The sequence below is a fragment of the Tasmannia lanceolata genome, unplaced genomic scaffold, assembly GCF_043159265.1.
Source record: "Tasmannia lanceolata isolate RefF3 unplaced genomic scaffold, GAP_Taslan_0.1 ptg000011l, whole genome shotgun sequence".
Lineage (NCBI taxonomy): Eukaryota > Viridiplantae > Streptophyta > Magnoliopsida > Canellales > Winteraceae > Tasmannia > Tasmannia lanceolata.
Genome location: NW_027518688.1, coordinates 8501760 through 8528618, shown reverse-complemented (window position 1 = coordinate 8528618; position 26859 = coordinate 8501760). Strand labels below are relative to the sequence as shown.

The window sequence follows — 26859 nt, the reverse complement described above, 5'->3', positions numbered from 1 at the left end:
TTCATATTTTTTTACAACATTATTTCCCTCTAATTTTTTCAATTAGGGACCTTCAATTTATAATGATATCCTCATATCCCTCTAAATTGCAGTCTAAAATCCTGATTTCTTTCTTTTAATTTCCATTTCATTGCTTCTGCAGCCTTATACTACTTGATATAGACCTTGCCATTCATAAAAAAAAATTATAGTTGTTTGTAGGATTGCAGGTTAGATGATTAGAATTTTTTTTCATTTAATTTCCATTTCATTGCTTCTGTAAACTTATATTGCTTGATATAAAACTTGCCATTTATAAAAAAAATATAGTTGTTTGTAGGATTATAAGTTAATTGGTATGGTTAGACGATTAGGGTCTTGAAAAGCTGCATCCTTTACCAAGGGTTGCTACCAAAACTGGATTCGATTTAAAAAATACTGGTATGGTTAGATGATTAGACTTTTTTCCATATTTGTTTTACTTCATTTCTCCTAAAATAAGTTTACGTGCATGAAATTTTTGTATCTTATTCTTTGACGGTTTAGGGCTTCATCAGAATCTAGATTTTAGCTTTCTTTTAGGGCCCGTTTGGATGCCGAGAAGATTTTGATTTGGATTTCTCACATTTGCAGCCTTTTTGCATTGTAATTTGGATCGGATCAAATTCTTGGATTTCTAATTCAGCAGCTAACAGTGAAAAATAAATAGATTTCTAAGTTTGAGGTGGAAATAAGAAATTGGAAATCAAATTCTTTAGGGCCCATGAAATTGGATCTGAAATGGATTTGTCTTTTTACGCTCCTTCACCTTTGCAACACGTGCATTTAGAAGGAATGTTGTCAAGTAGGCATGGTCATTCCAAGAATGACTTTCAAATTCATTGTTGGTTCTAATTCTCCAAGCTCTCTCGGAGATTAATATCTGGATCAATTCCTCTAAGCTGTGGCTGTGCCATGTGGCACATCCTCTCTATCTCTGGAATTTTAAAAGTCACTTTACTTTCGTATCTATCTAACCAATCTTAAGGAATTTCAAAGGTCACTTTACTTTTATATCTATCTGCGCCTAAGGGTGTCAATTTTGGCTCGGGCTCGGAGGCTCGCTCGAGCTCGGCTCGAATCCTTAACGAGCCGAGCCGAGCCGGCTCGCCAGGCTCGTTAAGCTTAATGAGCCTAGCCCAATTTAGGCCAGGCTCGGCTCGGCTCGTTAAGAATTTAATATATTTAAATATATATATATTATATATTAATTTATACATTAAAAGGGTTGTCCAGGGAGTGAAAGGGGGTCAAAATATATCACTTCATTTTTGGAACCCCATTTGTGACTAGGACCACCCCCCATAGTGTAAAAAGAGTAGTCAAATTACACTAGTAGGGCTGTCCACGGAAGATGAGGGGTGTGAACATAATATAACCCGAGCTCGGTAAGGCTCGCGAGCCTGGCCGAGCCTGACCGAGCTCGAGCCTGGTTCAAGTCCGAGCCGAGCCTGAGCCGAGCTTTTGAGCTTAATGAGCCGAGCCGAGCCGAGCCTGACCAAGCTCGGCTCGGCTCCTTTACACCCCTATCTGCGCCCATTCTTATCGCATTTAATAAAGAGGAAGTTGAGTTAAGAATATGAAACGTTACCAATATGAAATGTTCCAATACCTCTGCATGGATAAGTCTCTCTTTATACAGCTGCTTCTATAATGCTTACTATTTTACTCTCTCTCCATTTCAACGACAAAATCTATAATATAATATTAAGCTCTCTCAGAGATTAATATCTGTGATATTAATATGGTTTATATCCTCTCTCTAAAAATGGCTGGGAATGCCATGATTTCCGTATTTTCTTCAACCTCTCCCCATATCTCTCGGTACATTTCCCATACCGATTGAGTGTTCTCTCTCTACCTTGGTATTTCTTCTGGAAAAAGTACTGAATTAGGGCTTGATTTGGGTTTTTTCGGGTGAATTGGAAAAGGTTCCAATACCTTGGTTTTTTGTTTAGTTGGGTTTCCTTAGATTTCTGTTGCAATTTGGAATTTTTTTTTAATTTTCATTTCTTTTTTTTTTCTTTTTCGTTTATATCTATTCTTGCTTTATGATGTTCTTATATATTTTACTTCGTTGTTTCTAAAGTTAGGTGTTTTTTTTCGAATTTTGTTTCGGATTCATGATATGTTTGGCTAAGTTTTATGAATTCCTTTATTTTTTGTGCTTAAATTTGTTATGTATTTTAATTATTCATTATTTTTTGTTGAAGATATATGTCCTTGGATTGTTTTCTTATGCGTTCTTCTCTTGAAATTTTCTCAATATCTTACGATGAATGTTTCTTCTTTCTTTACTTCTTTTTCTTTTTTTTTTAAATATAAGTTATAAAGCTTTCTGTTTTAGTTATAAAGCTTTCTGTTTAGGCCGGGACTGCAACTAGTTTAAGACTATTTTTTTTTTTGGGATAATTGCATTTTCACCCCCTCTAGTTTCTGACATATCCACTTCCACCCCTATAGTTTAAAATGTAACAAATACACCCTTGTAGTTTCAATTTGTTTAAGGTTTGCCCCCTCAGCTGAAGGTTCGTCCATAGATTGAAGGGTTAGGATGATCCGATGGAGCTGATTTTTTGGGCACACCCTATCTATGTCAGGACCCATCAAATGAACGCTTTGGATCATCCAAATAATGTGGGCCCATACCCGAATCCAAACACTACCAAAAAATCATCCAAATAATATGGGCCCACATTGTTTGGATGATCTAAAACGTTCATTTGATGGGTCCTGACATAGATAGGGTGTGCCCAAAAAATCAGCTCCATCGGATCATCCTAACCCTTCAATCTATAAACGAACCTTCAACTGAGGGGGCCTACCTTAAACAAATTGAAACTACAGGGGTGTATTTTTCACGTTTTAAACTATAGGGGTGGAAGTGGATGTGTCAGGCCTACCTTAAACAAATTGAAACTAAAGGGGTGTATTTGTCACGTTTTAAACTATAGGGGTGTAAGTGGATGTGTCAGAAGCTGGAGGGGGTGTAAATGTAATTTTCCCTTTTTTTAAAATGGATGTACTTTTTCTTTTAAAAAACAAAAGTATGTTATATCGGGATGGTTTGTCACGGTCACAACACCGTATAATTCAACGCTCACGGGTCTTTGTTTTTTGGGGGTGTGGTGGCTTTCCTTTGTTTCTGATCACCAAACTCAAATGCAAAGATTGTTTCTCCTTTTATAAAATTTTGTGTTTGTCGTTATTTATTCTCCCCCTCGTGATAACGGATGTGATATGAGACTATTACTGCTACTGAATTGATATCCACAGCCCCATTTTTTCATATTGCCGCCCCTCACATTATTAAACACTTTTCTGGCTAACTGTTGAAGTCTTTCAAACATTGTGAAACTTTTAATATGGAAAGGAAAATGATATCAGCACAACCATGTTTTGATGACTGCACTAACTCAACTCGTCTTTTAGTATTTAAAGAGCTGTCAAAGGCATTACAGTTCCCTAAAAGCCCTCCCAAGCCAATTAAAATAGAAAAGACAAGTTGAGTTTGTGCAATTAATAAAACATCGTAGTGTCAGATGCTCAAAAGACTGTTACTCACAGGCTTGTTCTTAAAGAGCCACTCTCTGATTCCAACCCGATTTTAAGGAAAAAGCCCAAAAATCGACCAAAGTTGCACCCCCCCCCAATCAGAAAAGCATGCATATAGAGTGCCACTATTAAAACAATGGGGTGTGAATATCAGTTTTCCTACTAGAGAAAATACAAGAATAAATTCGGGGTTAAAACATACAAAAAAAATAGGGCGCTGATATTCTCCCTCACCCGTGATGGCTGGCTAACTTTAAACGTTAGGATTTAACGTATGTGTCACTTTCCCACCATTTGACATTTTGACCGGTCTCTCTCTCTCTCCACACACACAACAGGAACAGTTGGTGGGCCCAACAGAAATCGTTGGTGGAATGGTAGGCCCATCGTTGAACAACATAGGCCCCACCCATACCACACCATAGGATAATCCTAACCGTCCATTTGATGGGCCATAAATGTAAATAGGTTGCTTCCCAAAATATCATTTCCATAGGCTGATCCTAGCCCTCCGATCTAAATAGAAACTACATCTTATGCAACCTATATAGATTGTAGGGTTGTGATCATCCTATGGAAATGATTTTTGGGGCACAACCTATTTACATTGTGGCCCATCAAATGAATGGTTTGGATCATTCTATGGAGTTGGTCGTAAAGTAACATTAAGGCCCGTCCACAACATAGGACGATCCAAGCCGTCCATGGTTTGGATAATCCTATGGAGTTGGTCGTACAGTAACATTAAGGCCCAATCGTAGGCCCCACCAATATTTTTTCAAATTGAAGCGTACCGTCCACAACATAGGATGATCCAAGCCGTCCATGGTTTGGATCATCCTATGGTGTGATTCGTACAGTAACATTAAGGCCCAATTTAGGCCCCACCCATATTTTTGAAAATGAAGTGTACCGTCCAGACCAGAGGATGATCCGAGCCATCCATTTGATGGGCCATAACATAAATGGGTTGTGCCCCCAAAAGGGTAGGCCCATCAAATGAATGGTTTGGATCATCCTGTGGTCGTACACTAACATTAAGGCCCGTCCACAACATAGGATGATCCAAGCCGTCCATGGTTTGGATAATCCTATGGAGTTGGTCGTACACTAACATTAAGGCCCAATCGTAGGCCCCACTGATATTTTTCAAATTGAAGCGTACCGTCCACAACACATGATGATCCAAGCCGTCCATGGTTTGGATCATCCTATGGTGTGGTTCGTACCAATTTAGGCCCCACCCATATTGTTGAAAATGAGGTGTACCATCTAGACCATAGGATGAACCGAGCCATCCATTTGATGGGCCACAATGTAAATAGGTTGTGCCCCAAAAATCATTTCCGTAGGATGATCACAACCCTACAATCTATAGAGGTTGCATAAGATGTAGTTTCTATTTAGATCGGAGGGCTAGGATCAGCCTATGGAAATAATATTTTGGGACGCAACCTATTTACGTTTATGGCCCATCAAATGGACGGTTTGGATTATCCTATGGTGTGGTATGGGCGGGGCCTACATTGTTCAAAGATGGGCCCACCATTCCACCAACGGTTTCTGTTGGGCCCACCAATTGTTCCTGTTGTGTGTGTGCGTGGATGGAGAGAGAGAGAGAGAGAGAGAGAGAGAGAGAGAGAGAGAGAGAGAGAGAGAGACCGGTCAAATGGTGGGAAAACGTTAGCCAGCCGTCGGAGGGGGGGGGGTATCAGCGCCCAAAAAATATAAGAAATATTTTTGAACCGGAAATGACCATGTATGTTACAAGGTTAAAAAACTTGTTGGCCATCAAAACTTCAGTCAGTCGCCCACAGTTCTACCCTCATTGAATGATCCTACCAGTGTTGAATGGATTCAGATTCGCGTCGCGGGATCCGACATGGATTAGAGGTGTCGGATTTGACAAACCCCCAAAATTTGCATTCGGTAATCCTTGAATAAAATAAATTTTCAAAATAAATTTTTTTACATTTATATATATATATATATATATATATATATGAGAGAACATTTCCTACACACTTGTGTAGGTAAGTTACCTACACACTAGCTTAAAATACAGTGGGGGCCCACATTGTTTGGGTGATCCAAACCATTCATTTGAATGATCCTCACATAGATAGGGTGTCCACAAAAAATCAGATCCATAGGATCATCCTAACCATTCAAACTATGGAGGCGAAAAATGGACTAAAATGGCCCATCAAAAATATTTTGAAAAATATGGGAGGGTTTGACTCGACCTGTAAGGCTCCGGGTGACACGGGTCAGGTCAAAATGATCGGGAAAAATTTACGGGTCACGAATCTTGGACCCATACCCGGCCCAAGAACTGTACGGACCACATCATAGGTTGATCCAAACCGTCCATGTGATGGAACACAACAACAACAGGTTGTGCCCCTGAAATCATTTCCATATGCTGATCCTAGCCGTCCAATCTATAGAGGTTTCCATAATATGTTGTTCCTCTTACATCGGATGGTTAAGATCACCTTATAGATTTTTTATTACTAAAGCATAAAGGAGGGGGTAAGATTGAAATTATGTGGCTTTCATGGGTGCCTTTGTTAAAAAGCATAAAGGAGGGGGTAGGATTGAAATTATGTGGCTTTAACAGGTGCCTTTGTTAGAAAGCATAATAGAGGAATGGAAACTAAGGGAATTATTTGAATTTCTCCCAAAAATCTATGAGAATTACACATCACTTTTTTTGACTTTTTTTCAACAAAGGCACCCATTCAACCCACATATTTTCAATCCTACCCCTTCCTTTATGCTTTCTAACAAAGGCACCTGTTAAAGCCACATAATTTTAATCCTACCCCCTCCTTTATGCTTTTTAACAAAGGCACCCATGAAAGCCATATAATTTCAATCTTACCCCCCTCCTTTATGCTTTTGTAATAAAAAATCCATAGGGTGATCTTAACCATCCGATGTAAGAGGAATGGAAACTAAGGGAATTATTTGAATTTCTCCGAAAAATCTGTGAGAATTACACATCAATTTTTTTGACTTTTTTTTTAACAAAGGCACCCATTCAACCCACATATTTTCAATCCTACCCTCTCCTTTACGCTTTCTAACAAAGGCACCTGTTAAAGCCACATAATTTCAAACCTACCCCTCCTTTATGCTTTTTAACAAAGGCACCCATGAAAGCCACATAATTTCAATCTTACCCCTTTCCTTTATGCATTTGTAATAAAAAATCCATAGGGTGATCTTAACCGTCCGAAGTAAGAGGAACAACATATTATGGAAACCTCTATCGATTGGACGGCTAGGATCAGCGTATGGAAATGATTTTTGGGGCATAACCTGTTGATGTTGTACAGTTCTTGGGGCGGGTACGGGTTCAAGATTCGTAACCCGTAAATTCCCCAGGTCATTTTGATCTGGCCCGTGTCACCCGGACCCTTACGGGTCAGGTCAAACCCTCCCATATTTTTGAAAATCTTTTTGATGGGCCCAAAAATTAATTTCTTCTAATCTTTGCACTGGTCTATCCCCCACAGTTGGTGGGCCCAAAAATTATTTTCTTCAAATCTTTGAACAAGGTAGGCCCCACCTGTATTTTTCAAAATGAATTGTACGCACCACCCCATGATTCAAACCCTCCATTTGATAATCATAGCCCTCCGATCTAAAGAAAAACTGCATATTACAGAAGAGAAAACGGTTCCTACACATATGTGTAGAGAATTCTCTAAACATTAGTGATGTCTGAGATGTGGCTTAATTTCAGCCCTTAGATCAATACACATCTAAGCCATACATTTAAAAAACGAAAACCAGTGAGGGTTTCTCACGCCCAAACCCAAAAACGAACAAAGCCCAAAAACGAACAAAACCCAAAATCTAGGGCATCTTAGGAAGAAACCCAAATCTGTAAACCTCTTCTCTTCTCTGATTAGCTTCTCTGGTTTTGATCAAACCTCATCTCCTTGCATCTCCTACACAGGCTGAGAAACCTCCAAAAACCCGATTGTTCTCAATACAATACAGAAGCCGGCTCGGGTTTTGTACGAACTCTCGTCTCCTCGCATCTCCTTCACAGTTCGAGGTAGACCGTCGAAGAAGAACAAGGGTGAAACCCAAAGCCGACGATCTCCTTCACCAGGTAAGTCCTTCCTTCTCTGTTCTTTTTTTTTTCCATTTTTTAATGCTAAAAGAGGAAGAATCGGGTTTTTGGGTTTTTTTCGTTTTTGGCTTTCTTGCTCTTGGTGAAGGAAATCGTCGGCTTTGGGTGACGGAGATCTTGGTGAAGCAGAAACCCAAAATGCTTATTTCCAGTGTAAATGAGGGGATCTCAGCAACAAACCCAAAAACGAAAAAAAACCCAAAACTAGGGCATCTCAGCAAGAAACCCAAATCTATAAACCTCTTCTCTGTTCTTTTTTTTTCCATTTTTTTATGCTAAAAGAGGAAGAATCGGGTTTTTGGGTTTTTTTCTTTTTTGGCTTTCTTGCTCTTGGGTTTCCACCTCCTTCCCCAGGTAAGGGTGAAACCCAAACAGAGGGAAGAACAAAAGCAGAAACCCAAACACTAGGAAGACAAAAATGAGGAAACGCATCTCGCTTCCTCGCCTTAGATTCTCGGGTTAGCAGCTTCTCTCTTTTTATTTACGTTTCCCTTTTTCCCCTCAAAATGCAGGGATTAGGGGTAGCGTTTCTCTATTACGGTAGTTAAATCTGTGGAGGAACAGAGAAGGAAGAAGAGCTTATTTACTCAACATAGTCTGAACTGGTAAGAGTTTATTAATATTTTTTTGATTTTATTTCTAGTGTTGAAGGGATTTAAATGCTTATTTCCAGTATGAATTAGGGTTTCTATCGATGTTTAGGTTGTTAAAATTTTCTCTTTAGCTTTTTGGTGTGAGATTCATCTGTACGATTTCTATTTACTTACTTATTTCATCAATTTGCAATTTTCTAAATTTTGAAGTTACATGTTTATCTCGATCTGATGTTTTTTTCGGTTTATATGGTCGATCAGTTGCATCTTCAGGTTTTTTGATCCTCCTTTACAGTATATGGATCCGTTTGGGCTGTCTATTGTGGATGTTGATGAAAATAGATTAATTATGGCTGATGATACAATGTCGCAAGCCGATAGGTTATGTGTTTATGAGGGAAATAGATTAGAGATGGGTGATGAAGAGGAACCGCTAGGTTGGGTTGATAATGATGAGGGCGGTACTGGTACCTCAGAAACGCCTAATAAGGATGATGCGGCGAGTGTTTTAGGTAGCAAACCTTTTGAAGGCCAGCTTTTTTATAATTGTGAAGATGCCTATGCATTCTATAACTCATATGCGTTGAGTACAGGTTTTGAAATTCGAAAAGGCAGGACCAATAGGTCGATCAAAACAGGTGAACCTATAAGGAAGAGTTATGTATGTGATAAAGAGGGATTGAGAAATCCTAATGATAAGAGACAGATTGGGATGGATGTGAAGCGGCGTCGTGAAACAAGAGAGGGTTGCGAGGCAAAGATGGAGATCAATTTGACAAAAGAGGATAAGTGGGAAGTTAGAATTTTTGTGGAAGAACATTGCCATGATCTTACATCTCCATTGAAGACACGATTGCATCATTCACATAATACATTACATAAGAAAGCCTTATGTAAAAACTTGATGGATAAAATGCACAGTGATGGGTTTGGTCCTTCTGGCATTGCAAGGGCAATTAACGCTTCAAATGATGGTTCATCTAGTGCTCTCACACCAGATCAGGTGTCGTCTCATTTGAGAGCACATAGGGCTAACAACATGGGACGAGAAGTTGCCACAGTAGCTAATCAGTTCCAACAGAAACGAGCGGAAGATCCAAATTTTCAGTTTGCCATGGAGATAGATGTTGATGGAAACCTGAGATCGATGTTTTGGGCGGATTCGAGGGCCAGAGAGGCATACCTAACCTTTAGCGACGTAATTTTTTTTGACGTCACTTATAAGACGAACAGGTATAGGATGCCGTTTGCACCATTTACCGGCGTAAACCACCACAAACAGTCTACACTTTTTGGTTGTGCCCTCTTAGCAGATGAGACGGAGGAGACATTCACTTGGTTGTTTCGACAGTGGTTAAAATGCATGTTTGACAAAGCTCCAGGGTGTATAATAACTGATATGGATGGGGCGATGAGAAACGCGATTAGGCATGTTTTTCCAAATACACGCCATCGCTTTTGCTCTTGGCACATTAGTAGGCATCTAGTTGAGCATGTTCCAGACATGCGAGATGCAACTAGTCAGTTGTATAAGGAATACAACCATTAGTTTTATAGGAAACACAAAACCGACAGTGAGAAGGAATTGGGAGCGTTGGTGGAGAAATATAATTTACATGACAGACATTGGTTATGTAAGATGTGGGATTTACGAATGCACTGGGTTCCTGCTTATTTTAGAGACACATTTACAGCTGGAATGACTTCAAGTGCACGAAGCGAAAGCATTAATGCTTTCTTTGATGGATTTGTTAAGCAAAGTACCACTTTAGAAAAATTCGTGGTACAATATGAAAAGGCACTTGTGGCTCGGCGGAAAAAGGAAGCTGAAGAGGATTGGAGGACTAAATCATCACATGCAGTATTGATTGTTGGGAGGACAAGGTAAGAATGCGTAATGAGGAGGAATGGAAGAGTTACAAGGTTATATATGATGTATCGGAAGGTGTTAATGCTACATGTGAGTGTGCGATGTTTGAGACCGCAGGGATTCTATGTAAACACATACTTCGCATAATGGATATGAGGCGTTTAGGTTCTATTCCTGAGCGATATCTCTTAAATAGGTGGACAATTGGGGCGAGATATCAAGTGAATAGTTTCGCATCTACAAGCATAGGAGATAGTGCCGAAGTAACTTCATTTGAGAGATGGTGCATTACATCAAGGGTTCATAAAGTACTAGATGAACACCCGAGAAAGAAGAGCATTTTGAAGAAGATGGAAGAAGACTTAAATGTGTGGGTAGCGGAATGCGAAGAAGCAAAGAAAGACAAGGAGAGTGTCTTGGAAAGCAGTGGCAGTCAAGTACAATCCAACTATCCTCTCGAGATACCTATTCACGACCCTCAAGTTGTGAGAACCAAGGGTCGGCCAAAAAATGCTACAAGGTTTAAATCTCCATTGGAGGCCTCTCAATCTCAACCCAAGCAGCAAAGGACGTGTAAAAAATGTGGAGAAAAAGGCCATTATGCGACCACGTGCAAAAACATACCCGAGGAAGAGGTATGTTTTTAAATCTCAATGTGTTTCTAATAATTTTTTCCAAATTGGAAGGTTTATAATATGTTTCTCATATAGATGACTACAACGAAGGTTGTATAGGAAGAGGTTAGAGTTGGCGAGAAGGAGGACCACCGTTGGAGTGCACTAAGTAAGTGTTTACAATCATAATCCCTCTATTCTTTTTAATTAAAACTCATGCAAAATGATTGGCCATCCTTTCTTTATCTGTGTGCCATATCTTGTTTCACTTCTAATAGATTTTTGTGTACCACTGATGAATTTTAATCATGCATTTGATGCAGGTCAGTAGAAGAGGTTGGAAATTGGTCACTGAAGCTTTGGTGCAGATATTTTTTTGTTCACCTGCTATTTGGAACCAACAACATTTTTCTTCACCTGCTGTTGGTGAGATAGTTTCGCATCTACTTTTTTGAATGGCTGTTATGATTAGAGATGCATATAGTATTTTATGGTATAGTTTTTTTAAAAATTGCAGCATTCAATCAGATCTAAGATGCTAACACACACAAAATATTAAGTGAACGGACAGTTATCACAAGCCATATGCAGTGCCATATTATGGTGTGTAGATTTGTGTTTAGATTAGTTTTGAGTCCCATCTAGATTAGTTTTTCAAAACCATTATTTTGCTTGTTTTAAGTCATGATTTTTTCTGTCCTCCCCGGACCTCAGCGTACAATTCCGGGTTAAAAAAAATAAGATTTTTGTTTATGTATGTTATACTATGCGACTGCTAACATTTTCTGTTAGTATGTTCTTAATTTAGAGTGTAATCGTGTAATGCATTTATCAGTTTGTATTAATGTCTTTTTTACTTTACTGAACAAATGATATAACAAACATGCTGGAAATCCTTTAATGATCAGTATATATAGACTTTTAACAGTAACAGTGTGGTTGATTTGTTCATATAACACAGGTTTGACAAAACATAAAGGCTTTTAACTGTAACAGTGTGGTTGATTTGTTCATATAACACAGGTTTGACAAAACATAAAGGCTTTTAACAGTAACAGTGTGGTTGAATGTTCATATAACCGAGACAGGTTTTTGACAAAACATGGGTCATCCTTATTCTTATATAACAGACATGGATTTATAGATCTCACTCTTGCTTTCATAATTCTTCCTGAAGCTTTGTATTATTTATGGAATAGCTTTCACTATGTTTCTAGAGTTCTAGTTAATAAAAATTATCATTTTCATGTTGATTTGTATCTGGCAATTAAAATTTCTCTTGAACAGATTATCACATCTTTTCTCATGAAGGAAATTTTTAATAACAATAACTGACGCATGCATAATTCCTCAGTTAAATATTAGGTGACCCTTCAATTGGATGGTTAGGATCAATGAGAATGTGAACCAATTATATAGTAGGGATGGCAATGCTTATCTTTAAATGCTTATATCATACAGTTTGATATGTACTATCCTTTTTAGCCCTTTTTTTTCAATGCTTATAGTCCTCTTTAAATGCTTATAGTTCTTTTTAGCCCTTCTTTAAATGCTCATCAAGCATATGGTTTACATACTTATGCAGGTTCCAGAATAGCAGTTCCACGGAGTCTTCGGTGGGCTGCTTGTGGAGCGGTATCCATAGCTCGACGACAGCTCTGCTTGTCCGCCTTTTTAGTCCTCAATGTGAACCCCAAAATATAGCTGCTTATGACAAGGCCCAGTAGAGCCTTCTATTTATAATATTTGAAGCTTGAGATCTAGTGTTTGTAATTCTATGGTACCAACAGAAACCATTAACAGTGCATTTATTAGTGACCTTCTCCAAAATTTTCAGTAGGTGATTGCTCTTGAGCCCTACTGAACGATGCAGGGTTTTTTTTTTTTTTTTTGGGTTGAACAAAGGAAGTTTGATGAATGTCTTTGAAGTATACATGTTTTGGTCACACAATTTGATTGTTTGGCTTTAGTATCTTTATCATCTTTTATGACGAAAAATTACCTTCAGGTAATGTTTGGATGCCATGATTTTTTTTTTCCATGGAATATTTGTTTATTAAGTGATGTGAGAGGGCCAGGGAGGGTGGGAGAAGGACAGAGTAGAGATTGCATGACAGAGGAGAAGGGGTTAAAAAGCAGGGAAAAATAAATTGTATTTTGATTACAGTTTTTCTTTTCCTTGTCTTCAGCCTTCAGCCTTCTCTAAAACTTTTAATTCATGGCAGCCAAACATGGCCTTATTATGTGAAAATTTTACCAGTTACTCCATGCCTTACTGAATATAATGGGAAATGATAAAAAAAGATTTTGGATCTACTTGTGTCATGTCTGTGTGATTAAATCCGTAAGTCCCACCAGCCAGATGTTGTTGAGAACACGTTCAGTTTTATTCCAGCCATAGCTAAACCATTGATTTTGGTACTTCTCTATCGAAAGCTTGTAGGTGCTGTTTTTGAGAGATTTAGGGCAAGGAAAGGATTGTGGGTTTTTGCTAGGGCTTTCTCTCATGTTCCTAGGGGGCTCCTACCTATCGATTGAAAGAAAGCATACAATGTATCTCTCGTGAATAAAACTGAAGAAAAAATAAAGAACAGAACATGTGCTTTGAGTTGGGTTCTCTTTAGAAACCTCCTAATTGCAAAAGGATATATGCCTCGTGCATGTTTGGAACCCTGTGAATTAAGCTTGTCTTCTTGTATCTAACATTTTGTCAGAACGTTGATAACTCGCTTGCAAAAGAAGAAAATTGCCTTTGCCACATTTGTTTGTTTATGCTCATCATTTTGGTTAATTAATTCACATGAATCCAAATCCATTTCTTCCAATGTAGTACATGAGATATATAGCCCACAATTTAGGGTGGTCCATGGACATTTTTATAGAAAATACAAACCTAAAGGAAAAATTACTGCCATCTTTTCAAGATTACCTTTCTTAAGACAAAAATACTCTTATCTTCTGAAAAAATGACAAACATATCCTGCTTGAACACCAGTCGTCCTGTTCGTTTGAGATTGAACACCAGTCCTGTTTGTAGAGTCGACTTATCAGTCAATTTACAAGTGCAACCATGGCGAAAGCATATGAAGCTTACAACTATACAAGCAAAGCATTACAAGAGATGATGTCTGTTACAATATGATTGAGACTCTTTCATTCTTCCCACCTCACTTAGTGCTACATTTAAAAAAAAAAAAACAAGGAAAAAAACCACAACACCCATAACTTTAATCCACCCAGTTTCATTCTCGACCACTTTAACGGCTTCACGTCCCTGTTGCACCAACACCTTCAATTCAGCAACCTCATTATCCAACCATTCCAACACTTTAATGGCTTCACGTCCCTGTTGCACCAACACCTTCAATTCGGCAACCTCGCTCTCCAACCTTTGCAGACGTTGATTTGCAATCTTGTTGTCCCTCCTCAAACGAAATTCGTTGTCGTCAACATCATTTTGACACCAACGGAAATACTCACACTTCTTGATGCCAAGTTCCTGTGCGTTGCATGAGCTTTAGGAATTTGAAATTTGATCAAGAAATTAAATCACACGTATGAATTTTTACTTACAACAAATCCACATGTGTAGTAGGGCCGTCCTCGGTTTCCATTCTTATCTGACTTAGTTATTCTGATACATGCTTTCTTTTGACACTCACAATTCACCACAGTTGAACTACCATCAACCACACTGTTACCTGGTGAAGGAGATCGTCGGCTTTGGGTTTCACCCTTGTTCTTCTTCGACGGTCTACCTCGAACTGTGAAGGAGATGCGAGGAGACGAGAGTTCGTACAAAACCCTAGCCGGCTTCTATATTGTATTGAGAACAATCGGGTTTTTGGAGGTTTCTCAGCCTGTGTAGGAGATGCAAGGAGATGAGGTTTGATCAAAACTAGAGAAGCTAATCAGAGAAGAGAAGAGGTTTACAGATTTGGGTTTCTTCCTGAGATGCCCTAGATTTTGGGTTTTGTTCGTTTTTGGGCTTTGTTCGTTTTTGGGTTTGGGCGTGAGAAACCCTCACTGGTTTTCATTTTTTAAATGTATGGCTTAGATGTGTATTGATCTAAGGGCTGAAATTAAGCAACATCTCAGACATCACTAATGTTTAGAGAATTCTCTACACATATGTGTAGGAACCGTTTTCTCATTACAGAAACCTCTATAGATTGGAAAGTTGTGATCATCCAATGGAAATTATTTTTGGGGCACAACCTATTTACATTGTGGCCCATCAAATGAATGGTTTCGATCATCCTATGGTGTGGGTCGTGCATTAACATTAAGGCCAAATTGTAAGACCCACCCAGATTTTTCAAATTAAGTTTGCGGTCAACGCCATAGGATGATCCAAGCTATCCATTTGATGGGCCGCGACGCAAATAGGTTGTGTCCCCAAAATCATTTCGATGGGATGATCGCAACCCTCCGATCTATAAAGTTTCCGTAATATGCAGTTTCTCTATTGTCTATCATGAGAAGCTAAATATAATGTTAAATATATACTAGTGGGACACCCCGTGCGATGCACGGGGAGTGGGAAAACATTATATTTAGCTTCTCATGATAGACAATAGAGAAACTGCATATTATAGAAACCTTATAGATCGGAGGGTTGCGATCATCCCATCGAAATGATTTTGGGGACACAACCTATTTGCGTCGCGGCCCATCAAATGGACGGCTTGGATCATCCTATGGCGTTGACCGCAAACTTAATTTGAAAAATCTGGGTGGGGCTTACAATTTGGCCTTAATGTTAATGCACAACCCACACCATAGAATGATCGAAACCATTCATTTGATGGGCCACAATGTAGATAGGTTGTGCTCCAAAAATCATTTCCATTGGATGATCACAACTCTCCAATCTATAGAGGTTTCCGTAATATGTAGTTTTTCTTTAGATCTGAGGGCTATGATTATCAAATGGAGGGTTTGGATCATGGGGTGGTGCTTAAAATTCATTTTGAAAAATACAGGTGGGGCCTACCTCGTTCAAAGATTTGAAGAAATTAATTTTTAGGCCCACCAACTGTGGGGGATAACCAGTTCAAAGATTTGAAGAAATTAATTTTTGGGTCCATCAAAAAGATTTTGAAAAATATGGGAGGGTTTGACCCAACCCGTAGGGGTCCGGGTGACACGGGCTAGGTCAAAATGAGCCTGGAAAATTTACGGGCCACGAATCTTGGACCCGTACCCGGCCTAAGAACTGTACGGACCACATCACAGGTTGATCCAAACCGTCCATGTGATGGAGCACAATATCAACAGGTTGTGCCCCAAAAATCATTTTCATACGCTGATCCTAGCCGTCCATTCGATAGAGGTTCCCATAATATGTTGTTCCTCTTACATCGGATGGTTAAGATCACCCTATAGATTTTTTAGTAAAAAAGCATAAAGGAGGGGGGTAAGATTGAAATTATGTGGCTTTAATGGGTGCCTTTGTTAAAAAGCCTAAAGGAGGGGGTTAGGATTGAAATGATGTGGCTTTAATGGGTGCCTTTGTTAAAAAGCATAAAGGAGGGGGAGGTTGATCCGAACCGTACATGTGATGGAACACAACATCAACAGGTTGTGCGCCAGAAATAATTTCCATACGTTGATCCTAGCCGTCCAATCGATAGAGGTTTCCATAATATGCTGTTCCTCTTACATCGGATGGTTAAGATCACCCTATAGATTATTTACTACAAAAGCATAAAGGAGGGGGTAAGATTGAAATTATGTGGCTTTCATGGGTGCCTTTGTTAAAAAGCATAAAGGAGGGGGTAGGATTGAAATTAAGTGGCTTTAATGGGTGCCTTTGTTAGAAAGCATAAATGAGAGGGTAAGATTGTAAATATATGGGTTGAATGGGTGCCTTTGTTAAAAAAAGTCAAAAAAAGTGATGTGTAATTCCTACAGATTTTTGGGAGAAATTGAAATAATTCCCTTAGTTTCCATTCCTCTATATATATACTAGCAAAAAACCCCCTGCGATGCACAGGCCGACAAAGAATTGTACAGGCCACATCAAAAACCTATCAATAAAAATAGATAATCCATGAGATCATAAATAAAGCTATACACATCAAATGAAGGAAGACTAAAAAATAAGACACGCGCCCGCGTTCACACACACACAATCATCCAGTTCATAAATCATGTAACAATGATTCTCTTATCATGCCCTTTTCATAAGAATACAAATTTGGTTTTGAAAGAAGCAACAGAATTGACATAATAACATATGTACTAAGAATATTGTAAGCCCAATGGTTTCCACCTTGGCATTCCCATCTTATTTTGATGATTCCAATACACAAGTGATTTATGATCACTAATGTGTTTGATTGTCTAAGTTGTAGATCACATTGGTGCTAAGACAACATTGCTTGGATTGAGGCCAAGAAGATCTCATTGGACCACATCATGAAGGCCAAAGACATCGAAGTCCAAGACAAATGAAGACTTGAAGAATCTATTGAAGATCAAGTTATATTAGATTGTATTAAGATCCAATCCTAGTTTAGGATTTTGAAAGGCATAATTAAGTAAATAAACACACACCCTAAATATATAAGAGATTGTCCTTATGGTGTTCCAACACCTTGGAACCCTCATAGTAATCCCAACTTGGTGTTAAGTTGAAAGCCTAAAAACAAGAAATGAAAATCTGCATGAAATAGGCTTCTCGGAACTCTGAGAAATATTCTCGGAACTCCGAGAACACTAATAACGGTCAGATTTATATCCGTTAGTATTTTTTTCAGAATTACCACTATGCCACCAAACGGTCATATTTGAGTTTTTCTATATATATGGGCATTCTAAACTTCAAAATATGAATCCTAACACTCTAACTTCATTTGAACATCCAAAGAGTGAATCAAACTTGATTATGCCTCTCATCCTCTAAAAGCTTAGGATTTGGATCATAGGCTAAATTTGTACATCTTCTACATCTTGTAAACCCTTGTGAGGGATTGTTTTTGTTCTTTCTTTCTTATCAAGAACTTTTGTATTGGGCGACTGTTCGGAGAAGCGTAGCCCACTCTCCGTGGTGAAGATTGCCACCAAGGTTTAAGGTAATCGGAATTTGTAATCGGCACCAATCTTCGCCGAAGTTAAGAAGATCACATAGTGAAGCCATCAACGGGTTTGGTTGGTGGAGTGGAGTAGCCCTCGCGTTTGGAGGACCGAACCACTTTAAATCTCGGGTGCAATCTCTCTTACTCTTGCTCTTTATTTGCATTTGCACTTTAGATTTAACTTGTGTGCTTGAATTTCTTTTTGATCTCTTAATTTTCAAAATTGGGTTTGAGTTTTAAAAAGAGTTAAAACTTGTTAGTAACCTAATTTTACACTCCTCATAGTTGCCGTACTTGGGACCACCCTTGGAATTTCAAATATCAATTTGATGCACTTGACACATGGTTCTGTGGTTTTCCAGATCATTCAAGCAACACTGATATGAGGACAAAAGAACTTAATATAAACTTTTTGTATTAAAGTCTAAATAGGCATGGTAAAGCATAGATTGATAAAGAGGTCTGGAAGGAGTAATACCTGCTCAAGTGTTTGTTTAGCTCTTTGATTTGAAGCATGCTATTTTTGTTTCTATAGAGTGGAAAATAATCCCAACTAATACTCAGACCAAGCTTCAAATTCTACAGGGGATAAAGAAAATGCATATAAAAAAATATAGTAATGTATTCCAGATTTTGAAAGATGTAAACGTACTAGAAAGAACACAGTTCAGGGAGAATCAAAATAGGCCGTTTAGGCTCAAGCAAGTAATGGCCATTGCAAAATCTAAGCATAACTTCTTCCATTTTCAAAATACCTAATGAAGGTGATGTGATTATATACAATTCATGGAAATCAGTTCATTACAATAAGTTTGATTATATAATAAATAAAATAAAATTTGGAATGTAAAGTAGAAAATGGAGCCGGTCAATATCCAATGCAGCACAAGAGGAGGGGTGGGTCAAGATCTTTGGTTTCACTATCAATGCCAGTAGTATTTCAAGCTCACAAATGGAAAAGCCAACCCATCTTGTCCTTAGCCTATTTTGGTTGAAAGTGCTGGACCCTTTCCATGTGTTTGTGTAGAAACCACCGCTTTGACCGCACTAAGAGGCTTCCAAATTGCAGCTTTGGGTCATTGAGAATGTTAAAATAGAGTTTGGTACTTGCACTGCAGTTTTAAAACAATATCCAATTTCATCATTACCGCTCGTTAGATTCAGTGCTAGAATCATAGTTTGAAAAATGGGTCAACCTGTTTCAATTGGGTTGAGTCAACTCAGCTTCAGTTCACCTATGGGTCACAGCAAACCACTATTGTTTGACTGACAGAAAAATTAAATCAACATTAGTTTTGATTACCACTGGTTCTGAATTGAAATTATATGGGCAGTGCTTACTTCATTTGGTCCTTCATGGATTGAACATTGACAGAAATCAGAAACTCCATCCGCTCAACAGTACCCTGTCTATTTGAATCAGCTGAGTTTTCTTCATTTTTATACAGCACTAATACAACATTTTTTTGCGTTTAGATATATGCATTAACCCACGACTTAAATCACATCAAATGAAACCTCGTTATGTGTAGGAATAAAAAAGTCGTAGCAGTTCAACTCATGTATACGATTGTTCCTCCCACAATAACTAAGGTTTCAATCCTGATAATTCGATCTCAATCCTGCTAATTAGACGAAAACAACCACTCAAAAAGAAAAAAAAGAAATGGTTGCCGAAAACAACGACCTTACAGTGACATTGGGGCAGACCAAGTCTGGTCAAGAATTCCAAATGATAAGAAAAAAATTAACCCTGAATAAAAATTAGAACCTTATGCATTCAGCAGGCAAAATATGAAAAGATGTAGAAAAGAAAACTTTTCCCATCTAGATATGCAAGAAAATACTGGCCATTAACAGTGTCTTGTTTGCAGTGACATGGCCATAAAATGTCATCCTATATATGGTGATTCCCAATCCAAGGAAAGTGAATAAACCTGTAGTTGAACATGGAAGTAATTGAGAAAACGATGCCATGAAAAAAGATAATAAAAAAATGGGCACAATAATAGCAAAAGAAGTATAGGAAATAACTTTCAAAGTTCAAAACATATGAACATGCAATACCTTTTACTATCGAATAATTGGTATAGAGATTAGAAATGATAGGAAAATCAAATTTTAGATAGCAAAGTAATGAGTATGGCAATTGTCTTGTATAAGAGCATGGTACTTTCATAAGAAACTACAACAATGTGATATTAGAGAGTGGATGCTGAATAATAAATGATGGCACATGTTCAGGGAGGGATGAAAATAGTAGCAGAATAATGGGTTGAATTGTCGGAGCAAAGCTACCACTTGCTCCCAAACTAATCCATTTCTTGCCAATATGCATTTGCAAAAATGTCATCCATTATGGTTGCAACACGGTACATTGTGGTTGCAACAGCCAAAATCATAGTGGATGGAAATTAGGCCATTAGATTATTTGAAGATGGTTGGTTTTCATGGAAATATAATTCATGGATTGCTCATATCCATAGAACAATGCAGATGTCAACTAATGAATAGAAAATCATGACAGAACTAATTTGTATATGCAATTAATGGAACCATAGAAAGAAAATATAAAGATTTCATTTCATTATAAAGTGACGAAATGATTTGAATAACTTATAGTGAATTATTGAAGTAGTTTGGGTTGGAAGATGAACTCCTACATGGATTTGTGAAGTATTGGGGGCAAATAAGTGGAGAGACTACTAAAAAATTGGCAAAGTATATGAGAAGCTCATTGAGTTGGAGTTTTGAATTCTTGAACATATGTGTTGAAGTTGGCCCAAAAAAAAAAAACAAAGATCAATAGATGTTGAATAGAAATATAAAAATTAAATATCAATATATATAGAAAGAGATTTGTAAACACGTGTCTGGTTAAATAGAAAGAAATTAAATATCATACCTTCTTGGAAGGTATGCTTAGCTTTTGATTTGTTAGAATAAGGAGCTACACAGAGGAAAAAAAGAAATCAGTAAGAATTGTAGCACTACTAACAACAATAGGTATTTATTAGTGATTTAGTTTTACACATAAAAGAACATGCATATAGGAGTTGTTATGTGGTAAGTACCTTGTTGGAAGTTCAAAGCTGTGATACGTATCATTTTGGTTTCATGTGGTGTTCAGGTTTTCATTAAGAATTTGATGAAATTGGGGAAATTAACATAAGTTACATCTATGATTTAAGATTAGCCTAAGATATAAACATGAGGTAACTTTTATTTACAAAGTTGTAGTTAAAATATAAATAGGGTTCAGAACCAGATGTACATACTGAATTTACATGTAATATTAACATATTTTATAAATAAAAAGGCTAGTCATCTGATTCTTTAGTCAAAAGTGATGAGAAAGTTATGCGATTTCTTTGAAACTGAGCTGAACGGACAAAGCTATGTAGCTTGTTCCAAAGTGACATCATCTGATTTGATATGTTGGTCCTAGAAAAAAAAAGGTGATTTTTTGGTAAATGTTGGGAATTGAAGTGGTTATTAAAAATATAGGAGAAGAAAGTGTGAAATTTCAAATACCGTGCATAGTGATTCCTTTTCTTTTTGTAATTCTGGAATACTTTTCTTGCCTTCTCCTTCCATAGAGGTTACAACTTCGCCTAAAGCAATGTAAGATTTAATTATGTGAATCTCGTCATATGTGATATTAAAGTCGGTAGTTTTATACCTTCTTTGCATGTATTCGCTATCAGCAATGCATCATCTCTTGTTATTTCTTGTGAAGCCCCTGTTGAATATTCTTCGATGCTTGATTGAACTTCTGAATGGTCACCATTTGTGTGAATTGATATGACATCATGGTCTTAGGAAAACAATATGCAGTTTTGGTGAATGTTGAAATTGATAGCAGTATTAAAAGAGGATAAGAAAATGTGGTAAATTACATAATGTACATACAGATTCTATTTTCTTATATACTTGGGGAATTGTTTTCTTCTCTTTTTCTTTCATACAGATCCAAAATTCGCCTTCAACAATGTAAGATGTAATTATGTGAATGTTATTATATGCGATATCAAAAAGCTGTAAGTTTATACCTTCTTTGGATGCATTTCCTATTAACAATGTCTCTTCTCTTGTTCTTTTTCGTGAATCAGCTATTGAAGATTCTGGCATCCTTGATTCAATTGCTGAATGTTGACGATTTGTATGAAAAAGGAATCATAATTATTTTATTGGTATATAATGAACATGATTTACTCATTTGCAGCTCATTGGAATGTGATGTGATAAAATCTACCTGTAATTGAGTGAAGCAATGCACGACTCTCCTCTGAGTAGTCGATATTGATTATGGAATGTACACTTATACCTGTTGAATTTGGCACGACCTGATTTCTTTCGGCAGATATAATAAAAACATACTTTTCACCTACTTGTCGACGGAATAGGCGGTTAACGACTTCCATGTTATTAGCCTATTAGTAAGATAGAAAGAAATATAACCTAATTATTAAGTGTTGATGGAATTTACTTTAGTACGATTATATTATTATGAAGTACAAGTAATAGATGAGGAGATTTACCTCAACTATTTGCGATTTAAATTCTGTAGCTGATAAACCAAGTATATGTTGACCCTCATCAGTGAAAAGTGCAAAATCGATTGATCCAGATCCATCGGCAACATTCACTTTGATTATATAGCTGTATAGTGTATAAAATATGTTAGTATAAATACAATTAAATTGAATTATAAATTTAATAACGGTAATGTATATGAGTCATAAACAGATATGATATTTTTTACCTGGGGATTGTGTGATCGCTTTCATACCCACAGTTAAGACACTTGCTTGTATCAGTTGTAAGATATTTTCCGTTTGCATAAAACACATGCGTCGTAGCAGAATAGGAGATCTGTGTGTACAGTAAGCAATGTAGCAGTGATTCTATAATATGTTCCTTGTGAATAAGGAAAATGATTTAAGTTAGGAAAAAACTGTAAATATATGAATCTCATATTTTTATGATGCAGAAAAGAAGAAGCTATATTTGATACAAATTTAACTAAATGTGTATCATACATTTGGTGGATCTTGATGTAGATGGTTTCGTAAATCGATGATTCCTATTCTTTTTGCACTTGGCAAGACAGATATAACGTTTATTGGTGAAGATGAAGATACTATGTGCATGACCTATGAGTGAAGTTTCTTATCGACATCTAACCTGTAAAATATAAGTCAATTAATTTAAATCTATAGAGGAAATTGGAATTATTTGGTGAAAATATGATTTTCCCTACCAAGTTGATAATCTTTCAGCACCCATGTTGATTAGGTTGATTGAAATGTCGGTATAGCCCGTGCTTGATAAAGAAATCCCTAGAATCAATTTAAAGTAACAAATTAGTATATAGTATATATTAAATAAAAAGAGTTTTCTTCATGGGAATTAAAATATTATAGTTACCTTGGTACGCTACAGCTTTCACAGATTTCCCCATCAAGATAGTATGAAATATGGGAGGATGAACTAAGTCGGCCGTTATTCCTTCTGCTTTTAAACCCCACAAGGTGAGGATAACAAGATGATTGCTGACACCACAATTAAATATTCGATATTAGTGAATGGAGATTGAAATATGGATTAATAGTAAAAATCAAAATTAATAGTAGAGATAAAACCTTTCATCGATCAAGATAAGATCCCCTTTTAAAGTAAATGTGTTGTTTTTGGTCTTTGCAGGCCGTATGTCACTGACGTAAAGTAAAATTCCCAAGATATCTTTATTGATCGAAAAGATAAAGTTTTAGCACAGATATGACATATAATGTATATACATAAAAACTTTATTGAATATTTATGCGATGTAAGAAAGGAATTGTACAACTTACCAATTATCCCAATTGGATGAGATGTACTTCTGCAAGTAGTTTTGAATGGAGTGAAATTGTAACCTATAGGCATTGTATCTCCATCGAATGGAACAAGTATGTCTTGTTGGCATCAATTGGTAGTCATGATTGATCATCTTGTACTCGGGATTTACTGCTTTAGAAGCGAGATTGTTAATGTAGAAGAACCCATCTTCCTATAGTAAATCTCTATATCTTTGAATATCTTCATTGAAAAGTATCAGTTGAATAAGATCCTTCTGTTAAGAATATAAAAAAAATAAGAAAAATTAATAGAAATTCAGGAAAGTTGGAGTAAATATTTATCTCATGATATAAGCCAAAATAAGGTAATCGTTGTAAATAAAATAAAACATACCTTTTGATCAGCTAAAATAATTGTTGATACCCGGCCAGTGCCATGAGGTCTATTGTATTCGTGAATACTAAAGATTTACTTAACTCTACACTTCACATTCTAAGTTGGCCTATTTAGAAGTATCTGCTCGAAAGGTGTATGCATCCTATAAAAAAGGTACATTCATTGTTTTAAGTATAGTCATATCTTGTCTATAAATTATATTTCCTATTCTAAGTAGTTATAGGCAATAAAATTTGAATGAATGTATGAATCAAGATAGGCCTTACAACATTATTAGTAGCATGGATCATATTCCTTGCAAAACTTCCCTATAAACAACATTTTTGGTGTAGCCTTTCTTTGGATGGTCTTTATTACCTAGCAGTATTTTAACACCACAAAGACTCACAACAAATCTATAATGAAGCCAAAAATGGCAAAATTCCCCAAAGCTAGACTTAAAAAGTAGTAAGTTGTCCTATATGGGGCTCTTCCGTATGTGGAATAAGCCCTGATTGGTTTTACCTAACCCCCTTTGAAATGCACCATATACGTATGAATAGAGAATTGTCCATCACAGAGTAGGATCAGAAAATGGATCAAATTTTTTACAACACAACTCAATGAATCAATAGCATCTCATTCCAGACGAACTGATTTAGAGGGAAAATTATATGACTGGTTAATTTAGAGGGATATTATCATAAATTGAGGGCCTCCAAGTCAAAATTGAATAGGATTGGTTGAAGTCATCTCTTCTTTTTCTTTTTGAATGATTTCAATTCATCTCTTTTGATGTGTAAAAAAAAGGAGCAAAATTTAGAAATATTTTCCTCCTCCCCAAACTTTTGCAGAAGATTTCTGGAATGCTAACAGGGCAAAAGAACTCAAATTTACTAATTGTAGAACCAAGAAAACCACAATAAATAAAGTAAATCAAAGCACTATCTAATATTCATAGTCCAAACTTTGGAAATAGGGAAAACAAAACTAAGTAAAAGAAAGACCTTTAACCTCTCATCTAACCGTCAATTGAGGTGGAGATGAACTATTAAATAGGCGACTGACAATTCAAGTTTGTGATGTTTTCAAATTCTTTAGAGTTCATCCATTTTTGGCCATTTTCAAGTTCAAGAAATGCTCATCTTCATAGCTGGCCTCTTCATTATATTCTTTGATTGAGGGTCCTGTTTGGGACTTTGTTTCTATTGTCTTGTACTGTATTATAGAGAAAGTTATTTATCATGAATAATTCAATTATAATTTTACAGGCTCCTCTCAATTTTACTCCTATTTTTTATGTGGGTTTCGATTTCGGCACCTAGGGATCCTATTTTTCCTCTTCTGCGTTCGTGAACGGAAAAATGTTTTAGGCCTAAAAACACCGAAAGAAAATATTCAGAAAGTTGCAACCCTAATGAAATGAAATTTAAATTTGATGGAAAACATGAGAGAAAAAACTCCCCAAAAACACCCACATCAAATGTTTAGAAAACGGGAAAATTGTAATTGCATTTGACGAAAAATATGAGGCAAAAATCAAAGAGAATGGGTCAGGCCCAAAAACATCAAAAGGGGAAAATGGTTGAGGCCTAAAAAACACAAACAAAATGGGTGTTTTACCTTTTTTTGACAGGTATGATCTTCAAATCCGTTGCTTGAGATACATAGGCTCTTCTTTTCTTTGGAAATATATGCAGCGAGAGGGAGGGAGAGAGAGACAAACGAAGTGTTGTAGCAGAAATATCTCTGACATTGGAGGAGTGATTGGAGAAATATCTGTAGTAGGTGAACATGAATTGTGAGAAAGGAGGAGATATTTGGGGGAAAATAAGAAAATGTCGTTTATACCCTCACATAAATCGCATGTACAGACATGTGGGGGAGGGCAAAAAAGGGTAAAAATCATGCAGAATCGTGAGAAAGGAGGAGATATTTGGGGGGAAATAATAAAATGTCGTTTTTACCTGTGGGAGGGCAAAAAACGGTCAAAATCTTGCACACTGACGTGTTAAATGGGCAGATTTTTCAAATAATTCCAAAAATTCTCTCCTTAGACGAATAAAGAAAAGCAGAAAACAAAAAAATAATCAAAAATCATACTAAATTAATAAATATCAGATCCCAACCCTATTCCATTATTACTCAAAGGGAGCTTCAATTCACGATAATATCCCTCTCATGTAACCAAAATCATATCATTTCCCTCTAAAATTGTAGAAAGAAAAAAATATTCCTAAAAATAAACTTTTCATCGAATTTTTTTTTTTTTTGCAATCCAAACAGGGCCTAAGGTTAACAATGATAATAAATAAAGGTCTAAGAAGAAAATAAAGGGTTTCTATACATCTTGCAAAAGAAAAGAGGTTTATGTTTATCTTGCCTTGAAGAAGAGAAAAAAAGGTCGAAGAAAAGAACTCTGGATAGAGTTTGATGAGAGAAGAAGAAAGGGTTCTGGGAGTTTATTTGAGGGATTTAAAGAGAAAAGATGAAAGAGGGGGAAAGGTTTTTGGAGGATTTAGAGAGAGACGAAGAGAGGGTTGAAGAGGGTGAGAAAATCCTGGATTCTACCTTTTGTGGTTAGACACAGAGAGAGGCCGCATGGGATGGATGGGGAGAGAGGGAGAAAGACACGTTAGAGAGAGAGAGAGAGAAAGAGAGAGAGAGAGAGAGAGAGAGAGAGAGAGAGAGAGAGAGAGAGAGAGAGAGACGTGTGGAGTTTTTGTCGTTTGGGAAAATCCAATTCACGATTTTACTCTTG

At 36.9% G+C, this 26859-nt stretch overlaps 2 protein-coding genes and 1 long non-coding RNA gene across 20 annotated transcripts in view; 2 read left to right on the top strand and 1 right to left on the bottom strand.

The window, feature by feature from the left end:
* The first annotated feature begins 8614 nt into the window (after positions 1-8614).
* On the top strand, positions 8615-9865 carry LOC143885848 (protein FAR1-RELATED SEQUENCE 5-like). The gene has a single exon (XM_077389898.1). It carries the CDS (start codon positions 8615-8617, stop codon positions 9863-9865), a length of 1251 nt encoding a protein of 416 aa, XP_077246013.1.
* A 356-nt stretch (positions 9866-10221) lies between these two features.
* LOC143886131 (uncharacterized) lies at positions 10222-11429 on the top strand. Its single transcript, XR_013253687.1, has 3 exons — positions 10222-10821; positions 10897-10969; positions 11124-11429. It is a non-coding gene; the product is annotated as an uncharacterized LOC143886131 (long non-coding RNA).
* Positions 11430-13625: 2196 nt separating this feature from the next.
* Positions 13626-26859, bottom strand: part of LOC143886403 (uncharacterized) — a 37917-nt gene continuing 24683 nt past the window's right edge. Inside the window, exons 2-16 of one of the 18 annotated variants that reach the window (XM_077390363.1) lie at positions 25722-25877; positions 23738-23997; positions 23528-23627; positions 23313-23437; positions 23146-23224; positions 22925-23069; positions 22648-22757; positions 22424-22544; positions 22138-22315; positions 21935-22027; positions 21565-21657; positions 21417-21496; positions 20788-20832; positions 18361-18461; positions 13626-13827 (exon numbers count right to left, since the gene is read on the bottom strand). In XM_077390363.1, the coding sequence (XP_077246478.1) occupies positions 13752-13827; positions 18361-18461; positions 20788-20832; positions 21417-21496; positions 21565-21657; positions 21935-22027; positions 22138-22315; positions 22424-22544; positions 22648-22757; positions 22925-23035 (1008 nt within the window). In that variant the 5' untranslated portion in view covers positions 23036-23069; positions 23146-23224; positions 23313-23437; ... (1 more) ...; positions 23738-23997; positions 25722-25877 and the 3' untranslated portion in view covers positions 13626-13751. The other 17 variants (XM_077390361.1, XR_013253773.1, XM_077390367.1 and 14 more) reach the window with 17 other exon arrangements.